Source organism: Galeopterus variegatus, unplaced genomic scaffold (assembly GCF_000696425.1).
Source record: "Galeopterus variegatus unplaced genomic scaffold, G_variegatus-3.0.2 Scaffold526, whole genome shotgun sequence".
Classification (NCBI taxonomy): domain Eukaryota; kingdom Metazoa; phylum Chordata; class Mammalia; order Dermoptera; family Cynocephalidae; genus Galeopterus; species Galeopterus variegatus.
Genome location: NW_007726637.1, coordinates 33023 through 42659, shown reverse-complemented (window position 1 = coordinate 42659; position 9637 = coordinate 33023). Strand labels below are relative to the sequence as shown.

Sequence of the window (9637 nt, the reverse complement as noted above, 5' to 3'; positions counted from 1 at the left end):
AGGGTCCCCCAGAACATTTGGGGGACAGGGTGGGCAACAGGGGCAGTGACAATGATGCCCATCCTACAGAGGGGGAAACTGAGGCTCAGAAAGGGGAGGTGGGCTACCTGAGCCATGCAGCAAGCAAGGAACTCAGCACAGCTGGGCAGGGCCTGTGCAGGGTGGTCCTTCTTGGGTGACCGAGGTGAAGCTGGCAATGGCTTTGGTTGGACCCAAGACTGCTGGGTGCCTTCTGTGTGGTCAGCCTGCTCCAACACCCCTCGGAGGGGGAACTATCACCCACACTGCTCCCTGTTTTATGGAGGATCAAACTGAGGTTCAGAGAGGTCATGTCACTTGCTCAAGGCTACAGAGTAGAGGGTGCATGCTGAAACTTCCAGCCCCGCCAAGGTGGTGTGCACTCAGAAACAGTGACCTTGAGCATGGCTGCAGCTGCCCTGCCTATCTGAAGGTGACAGCAGATCATATACCTCAGGCTGCTCCCCGAACTCCCTTTTGCTTTCTTCAGAGACCCCACAGCCTCCCCAGATGTCCATCCCTTCCTGTACTCTAAGGCCACTGGCTGCAGCTGCCCACGCCCAGCAGAGCTACAGAACAGAGCCCTCCAGTGTTTGTCCAGTGTCTTTTATTACCAGGCACCACGGTGGGCCTGGGACCCCCGTGAGACAGACAAGCCTTAGTCCCCAGCCCTTGGCCAGGGGCTGCCAAATTTCAGACAGGACAGTGGGCAGTGGGGTGTGCCCTCCACCCCTTATGGTATGAAAGGGCACAGTGGGGATGAGGAAGGACAGTGATGTCCATGCTGCCAGCTGGAGAGGGATGGCTACTTTCTGCTGTGTAGACACCCCCAGTAATATTCCCCTCCCTGCAGCCTTTACCTGATGCCTGTCAAAGACCTCTCACTATGCGGGGACAGGCTGCAGAAGGTAGAGTGCCAGGACATGGATCTCCCCCATTCTCGAGTCACAAGACTCACCCAGAGTCACAGCCCAAATTGAGCCTCGGGTCACGGTGCCAGGTCACCCTTCTGGCCCGTCCACAGCTCGCGGAGCTCAACATGGCAGCCCAGGTCCCGCAGGGCGGCCTTGGCCACGTCCTCACAGTCGCGGTGGGCTGCGCGGGCCTGCGTGATGAGCCCCTCAGCTCCCAGGTCCAGGATGGGCTGTGAAAAGGCCTGGCTGCGGGCCACCAGGTTGCGGATTAGCATGCAGGCCTGTTTCTGGAGGAGACAGTGGCTGTGAGCTGGCGAGTGGGGCCTTGAAGTGGGGTCCACTCTGACCTTGGGGTCCTCATCACAACAGGATGGGGATGATGATGACTGTGGCTGACATTTAGCGGGCACCTATGCTGTACTAGGCTAGACCCATCTCTCTGCTTCACCCTCTCAGCAGCCCCTGGAGGTAGGGCTAATCCTCCCATCTCCTAGGCAGGAAAACTGAGACTCAGGGGCTGATTCCACAGGTGTGGGACTCTCGGCATCAGAGCGGGTGAGTGGCAACCTGAGGTTCCCTGAGTATCGCATGGAGATGGAGCAGGGGCCTGGAGAAGGGGTAGCAAGGCCATGGGAAGAGGAGGGTTGTGCGTGGGGTTCGTCTGTCAACTGTATCATTACTTGTTTGGTGGACATTTCTGCCCTGCATATCTGCTGTATGTGGGCGCAAGATGCTGTCGTGAACCACTCCAACCACCAGCAGGAGAGCAGATGAGAAGCAGGTGAGGAGGGGCTGCCCAGCCAGGGTGGTCAGGAGTGACGAGGTGATGGGCCAGCCAAGGGGATGGTGTCCCAGAGTGGGGACCAGTGAGAGCAACGGCCCCCCTGTGGGACTAAGCCTGGTGTGCCTAAGGATCTTGTGCTGGTGGGGGCAGGTGGGGAGCACTCTATGGCTGCAGGGAGGGGTCTGGGTACAGGCAGTGGTGTGCATGGCCAACGATGTGGGCGCAAGATGCTGTCGTGTGTGACTTTCACCACCAGCAGGAGAGCAGATGAGAAGCAGGTGAGGAGGGGCTGCCCAGCCAGGGTGGTCAGGAGTGACGAGGTGATGGGCCAGCCAAGGGGATGGTGTCCCAGAGTGGGGACCAGTGAGAGCAACGGCCCCCCTGTGGGACTAAGCCTGGTGTGCCTAAGGATCTTGTGCTGGTGGGGGCAGGTGGGGAGCACTCTATGGCTGCAGGGAGGGGTCTGGGTACAGGCAGTGGTGTGCATGGCCAACGACATGTGGACAGTGTGTTCCACACCCAGAACTCAGACTAGCAGCCTGAGGAGGGGCTGGAACATTTGCAAAAATCCCTGGCAGATCCCCATCTGTGCTTCACACATCTCCTCCTCCCCAGATCCCTCTAAGGGGTGGTTAGAAAAGGAGAGGATGAAATGCAGGAAAAGCAAAGAGACAGGAGAGGAGACAGCCTGGGCAGGGCTGAGCACATTTTGGAAGATGGGAAGGAAGGAGACCCACCTGGCTTGGGCCATGGAGGGGACAGGGACAGGGAGGGGCTGTGCCCTGCCACTCACCTGCATGCAGACATCCTGCCTCCCATGGCCCCGCCCCACCCTTTGCCCACCTGCATGCTGGCCTCCTCCCCCACATCCCTTGCTCACCTGCACACAGACCTCCTGCCACCCCCCACCCCTGCCCACCTGCACACTGGCCTCCTGGCCCCCAACGGCCCTGCCCCACCCCGTGCCCACCTGCACGCCGGCCTCCTGTGGGTGTGCCTTCATGGCCTGCAAGGCTGCCAGGGCCCCGCCGCTCTCCACGATGGCCCGGCTGTTCTCTGGCTTGCGCAGGGCCAGGACACACAGGGCTGCGCAGCTCTGCTCGCACACCTATGGGGCCAGTCACAGGACAGCTGAGACATGAAGGACAGATCCCCGTGTGCCATCACAACCACCATCCCCTGGTGAGTGTCCTGGGACATCCCCTCAGCAGATCTCTATCAGCTCATGTGCAATAAGGATGAGGACAACAGGGTGACAGAAACATAAGCCAAGTTCTCAGGGGTGACAAGGGCACTGGTCCCATCAGACATTCACTGGGTGTTGGCGATAACTCCAGGACACCCAGGGTCAGGCCCCACTGGAGGAAGTGGGAAAGAGCCACTTGCGGACGGGAAGTGAGCTGGGACTCCAGCCTCCCCCAGCCCATGTGCCCCATGGTGGGCACCTGGGGGCTGGTCAGGTGCCGTGTCATGGCGGCCACGATGGGCTCTGTCCCACCGGCGCGGATGATGGCATCCTTCACGTCATCGTTGCCTGCAATGGCCCGCAGGGCACTGAGCACGTGCTTCACGAGGTCCTGCGTGGAAGGCATGGTGTGGTCATTCCCGGCCAGCCTTTGTTTTCCATGCTATGCTATGCCAGGCAAACCGCTTGCTTGCTGGATTATGGGAGCGGGACTTCTTGAGTGAGCATCTAGGGCTATTTCGATGTTTGAACAGCAGGTGCGGCCATCCTGGGGAATGTGGGCAGCACGTGACAGCAGGGTTACTATTCAGGCTTGGGGTCAGGCCACCTGTGTCCAGGCCATGCTGTCTGGGTGACTTAATGCCCTCACCCCATAGGGACAGAGGGGGCATGTGATTCAGGCCAGCAATCAGAGCACAGGGACCCTGGCCAGGGCTGTGGGCCCAGGTGTGCACTGACCCCACTCTGTTTTACCGATGGGGAAACTGAAGCAGTGCGGAGTAGGGCCTCACCCAAGTATCACATGCTCTGGTCAGGCTCAGCACTAGCCGACACCCCCGTCTGTTCCCCACACTCCTAGTGGAAAATACAAAGGTGCAGAAGGACACAGTACGGGGAATGGGTTGGTTTTGCCCTCAAACTTTAGTTCCTGCCCTCAGCTCAGCAAGGAGGAAGCTGCACTTTGGTTCCTGGGCCAGCAGACAAGGCCAGCTTGTTTGGCTGTAGCTTGTCGGGCTGGCTGCAACCCAGGGGGCAGAGCACACCAGTGGCTGCAGCCTTACCCGGGCATCAAATCCAAACCCAAGCAGGCAGGTAGGGTGTGCTTCACACCCTAAGATGGCTCTGAGCCCCCACCTGGTGGTCGTTGCAGTTGGCCAGCAGGGCCACCAGGACACCGAGGCCCCCAAGGTCGACGACCTCCTGGCAGAACTCATTGCGGATGGCCAGGCGGGACAAGGTGCTGCAGAGTTCGCTCAGAACACCAGGGTTGTTGGGGAATGCTGCAGGTAGGGAGGAAGACACAGTTTGGGGGAGGAAGGCAGTGGCCCTGGGATTGGTGTGGATTCTGCCCCACCAGGGGAGCCCAGCCCCTCTGCCTCCCAGAGTGGCCACCTGCACCAGGGAGGCCCAAGGGCTCAAAAGGGGCTGCTGGCTGCCTGGGCCTGCAGTGCCCCCTGCTGGGAAGACTTGTCCCCTGCCTCTCCCCGCCCATGCCCCAGATAAATTCCTGACCAACTGATGGTCTCACCTAAAAAAAGAAAACCATACTCACGCTAAAATAAAACATGGAAACTATTTTTGTGATCTTGGGATGAGAATGACTTTTCTAAGTGCAACCAGAAACCCAGAATCCATAGAGGGACATGCGGACCGAGGTGACATGGGCAAAACTGCAGACAAGTGCCACAGACAAAGCTCAGAGCCATCGCACTGGGGAGCAGACTCCAGAATCCATAGAGGGACACGCGGACAGAGGTGACGTGGGCAAAACTGCAGACAAGTGCCACAGACAAAGCTCAGAGCCATCGCACTGGGGAGCAGACGCCTGCAGTGACGCCACCAGCGTGAATATCCATAATTTATACAGAACTCTGCAATGGTCAGTTGGTGTGTCCATGTGGCCAGGCTGTAGCCCCCAGTGATTCGGTCCAACACTAATCTGTGTGTGCCGTGGAGGTTTCTGCCAGTGTGGATACTATCCATGACCTGTTGCCTTAAAGTGAAGGACATAACCTTGGGCACCATGGATAGGCCTCATCCAATCGGCTAAAAGACTTAAGAGGGAAACCGAGGGTTTTTTGAGAAGGAAGATGCTCCGTCTGGGGACCACCTGTCTCTAGCCTGCCTGTAGATTGCAGACTAGCCAGGCCACAGTCACGTGAACCCATTCCTTACAAACATCTCTTTGTATATACATATCTCACTAGTTCTGTCTAGCTGGTAGGAGCCTAACAGATTCAAGCTCCTATAAATAAATAGGAAAGATGCAAACTGCCTCTTAGAAAATAAAGCAGTCAGACTTCACAGATGGCCAGGACCGGTTTTAAGCCTCTCTGCAGGTGTAGAGGGGAGACTGAGGCAGGTCTGCCTCCCTGGCAGACAGAGTTGGAATCCCATGAACAGGCCTGGCCACGGGTTCAGAGCCACAGGGCAGGCAGAAAAGGGAAGCTCAACTGTCTAGCACCTTCTGTGTGCTGGATGTTAGTCAGGCATTCTCTGGTGAGTGTGGTGAGTGGGGTGGGGTAGACAAAGGTCAATATTGTGACCTCCTGCATCTGGTTCATACTGGTCACCCTAGAGTCAAGCACATGTACATACATGGGAATTTGTGGCCAAATATGATCAAAAGTATAAAACTCCAGCTGGGACCAGCCACGGTGAATACCAGCCAGACTCCCCCCTTCCTCTTACTCCCCTCTGGGGAGCATCCCATTCCCCACCCTCAGTCCATGTAGTTGGACACAGTGAGCCACCTCCTCAGATGGCTCTGGAGATGGCATGGGAACTGCTCCTGGCCAATGAGCACTGGTCTGGAATTCTCCTGGAACCACTGGGGAGAGTTAGCACACTTTTCCACCAGGGCTGCTATGTGGAAGGGACTAGGACGAGAGGCAAGTGGAGCCTGGAGCCAGTCATGCCTGAAGCCGTCCTCAGCCCAGCTCTCACTCTTGCCACAGCTTGCCTGCCCACCTTGCTTTTGCCAGCTCATATCCACCCCCACTCCTACCTTTGGCGGCCTCAATGAGCACCTTCAACCCTCTGTTCTCCTGCACGATCATCTTGGCGTGGTCATGGGCATGGCCAAAGGGCACACGGATGTCGTCGTCAAAGGTCATGACACGCAGGGCCCAGCAGGCCTCCCTGACCACATCAGCACTGTGGCTGTGCCGGGTGATGGCACCGGTCAGCAGGGGGAGCACACCAGCCTTCACCAGGCCCTGCCGATTCCGCTCATGCTTCAGGCAGGTGTGGCGCACGCAGCGTATCCCAGAGCAGGTCACGTCAGCAACATCAGCGTTCTGGACCAGTGTGGCCACCAGTAGCTGCAGGCCCTGGGTGTCCAGGAGGTCTGGCTGGCCATTGACCAGCAATGACAGGGCATTGAGGGCCTGGAGCAGAAGGCCCTGGTGGCCCACAGCAGCCAGCTTCCAGGCGGCAAGGATGATGGGGTAAGCCCCCTTCTGGGCTGCCAGGAAGTGGCAGGCCTTGTCCTGTTTGCACTGGTCGCAGAAGTGGGCAAGGTGTGCCGACACCTCCTGAAGATGACAGCAGGCTACGGACTCCTGCAGGTACTCCAGGATCTGGGAGACAGGACAGAGACCTCAGTGTCAGCTTAGCCCAGACACGGAACCCAGGGCCACACAGCAAGTGGCTGCCCCCCTCAGGGTTCCCTCCTGAGATCTGGCCTGTGGCAGAAGCAATGTGGGTCTAGTTCCAATTGTGGCAGCTTCCACACCTGTGCTTTTAGGAGCCTTGAACTTCAGCAGCCACGTTGTCGGAGGAAGGAGGGGGGGTCTAATGATCTCAGTGTCCCTGCCAAGCAGCTGCACACAGGATGCACACATATTAAACATTCCAGCCTCACTGTCATTGGGGAAGAGGCCCAAAGTGAGACCAGAAGAAGAGCCATCCTGCTGATTCCAGTCAAGCAGGCAGAATTATAAGAAACAATAAAATGGCTATTATTTGGGATTGTTACTCAGCCATAACTAACTGACACACACGTCAACAGTCATCTCTCTAAGAAAAAAGAAAGCCACTGTGGTCAGGTCTGCTTAATGCTGGATATCTCCCTCTTGTCTCTTATTTATTTATTCCACATTTACCAAGGACCTGCCAAATGAAACCATGCCATACAGAGTTGATTTACCCAAATTTAACTAAGAGCCATTGGGGGAAAAATAATGAGAGAAAACAACCTGAACAGAGCAGACCAGTCCAGCTGACATTCAACAGGACATCAGGATGTGCCTCAGCACAAACCAAAGATGAATCTGCATGCCTGGAGCTAAGGCTTTAATTTGGCCTCAACTGTCATGATAGGGCAAGATGCCTATCAGCCAACCCTCACTGAGTGCAGATTTTAGGACCTAACTAAGCATATGTTGTGATGCAACAGAATATTAAAAAATAAGTTAACACCAGAGCTGGAATAGACATTTCTCCAAAGAAGACACACAAATGGCCACTACACACATGAAAAGATGCTCAACATCACTAATCATTAGGAAAATGCAAATCTAAACTATAATGAGACACGACCCCACACCCATTAAAACATTAAAATGGCTACTATATACTGGCTGGTTAGCTCAGTTGGTGAGAGCGTGGTGCTGATAACACCAAGGTCTGGAATTCTACCCCTGTACTGGCCAGCTAAAAAAAAAAAAAAGGCTACCATTTTTAAAAAGCCCCAAAAGCAGAAAATAACAAATATTGGTGGGAATGTAAAAAAAATGGTGTAGTCACTGTGGAAAACAATCTGGCAGTTCCTCAAAAAATTAAACGTAGAATTATCCAGCAACTCCACTTCTGGGTATATACCCAAAAGAATGGAAAGTAGGGTCTTGAAGAGATACGTGTACATCCATGGTCACAGCAGCATTAGTCACAATAGCCAAAAGGTGGAAGCAACTGAGTGTCCATTGGTAGAAAAACAGATAAACAAAATGTAAACAACAAAATGGAAGATCTGCAAAATGTAATATTATTCAGCCTTAAAAAGGGATGAAATTCAAATAGATGCTACAACACAAATGAACCTTGAGGACACTAAGCTAAGAGAAAAATGAAGTCAGTCACAAAAAGACAAAACACTGTATGATTCCACTTACATGAAGTCCTCAGAGTTGTCACATTCATAGGGACAGAAAGCAGAACAGTGGTTGCCAGGGACTAGGGGGGGAGTGTTATTGTTTATTGAGGACAGTTTCAGTTCTGTAAGATGGAAAGTTCTGGAGATGGGTGGTGGTGATGGCTGTACAACACTGTGAATGTGCTTAATGCCACTGAACTGTATACTCAGAAATAGTTAAGGTAGTAAGTTTTGTTATGAATATTTTACCACAATTAAAAACACACACACACAGGGTGTGGCATTTTAGCAAGAACCCTGCAAGAAACTTGAATATCTTGTGATCGAAGTGCCTTTGAGGACACACAGTACTGGAGTTACAAATACTGTGCCAGCAAGGATGGTTGCTAAAGTGGAGGTGGCAGAGACAGCTGCTTTCTACCTGTGACAATTTTGCATAGTGATCAGCTGTTCTGGTCATGATAGGGGCTTTATCCACTGACCCCAGGGGTCATTCACTCTCTGTGTCTGACACCTTTTATTTAGCAACTTCCCACAAATCACAGTTACCCAGCTCACTTTCTACTTGGAGACTTTGCATACTTCATCTTGGATTCATTTCTGCAAGTCTTTTTACAACAAATTTTATGACTCTAGCAGCTTCATTTCAAAAGGTATCACAAAGTTGAATTTTTTTTTTCCTTTTTGTCTTTTTTCGCGACTGGTAATGGGATCGCAACCGGTAATGGGATCGCAACCCTCAGTGTCACGCCCGTACTGTGACCGGCAACGGGATCGCAACCCTCGGTGTCGCGCCCACACTGCGCTCAACCAGTGAGTGGACCGGTCTCTATATGGGATCCGAACCCTCGGCGGGAGCGCCGCCACACTCCCAAGCGCCGCACTCTACCGAGTGCGCCACCGGGCCAGCCCCAAAGTTGAATTTTTCTCCCTTGACAGATAAGCATTTTTCACAAATCTGAGCCAAGACCCACAAGCAGAGGTCAGTGTGCCATGGGACATTTGAGAAGAGGGTTGGTCCAGTTGAGAGGTAAAAACAGGTAAGAACAGGGCTGAGAGGATGCAAACCCCAGTGTCTGGTGGGATCGATGAGACAGGAACTTTCGGACTCTACTATAAATGCTTGAGTGTTGCTCAAATCTTTTACAAACATGCAGGGAGCTTCCCATATTGCAGGAAGAAGACAGTAGAGTCTTTCAGCTCCTGGCTTCCCTGGAAGAGGGACGTGGATCTGGGTCCCAGCTCTGTCCCTCACTGGCTGTGACCTTTGCTGGGTCATTGAAACTTGGGAAGCCTCAGATTTCTCAGCAACAAAATGGGCTAGTCACAAAATGGGCTAAGCAAAATGGTGCAGCCTCTATGGAAAATGGTATGGAGGTTCCTCAAACAATTGCAGATAGATCTACCATATGACCCAGCTATCCCACTGCTGGGAATATACCCAGAGGAATGGAAATCATCAAGTCGAAGGTATACCTGTTCCCCAATGTTCATCGCAGCACTCTTTAAAGTAGCCAAGTGTTGGAACCAGCCCAAATGTCCATCATCAGATGAGTGGATACAGAAAATGTGGTATATCTACACAATGGAATACTACTCAGCTATAAAAAAAGAATGAAATGCTGCCATTTGCAACAACA

General features: G+C 53.7%; 1 protein-coding gene across 1 annotated transcript in view; it reads right to left on the bottom strand.

The window, feature by feature from the left end:
• Positions 1–608: 608 nt before the first annotated feature.
• The window catches only part of ARMC6 (armadillo repeat containing 6), a 13241-nt gene continuing 4212 nt past the window's right edge, over positions 609–9637 (bottom strand). Inside the window, exons 4-8 of the mRNA XM_008569721.1 lie at positions 5910–6483; positions 4037–4182; positions 3162–3293; positions 2687–2824; positions 609–1219 (exon numbers count right to left, since the gene is read on the bottom strand). Coding sequence (XP_008567943.1) covers positions 1007–1219; positions 2687–2824; positions 3162–3293; positions 4037–4182; positions 5910–6483 — 1203 coding nt within the window. The 3' untranslated portion in view covers positions 609–1006. The remainder of the gene's footprint in view (positions 1220–2686; positions 2825–3161; positions 3294–4036; positions 4183–5909; positions 6484–9637) is intronic.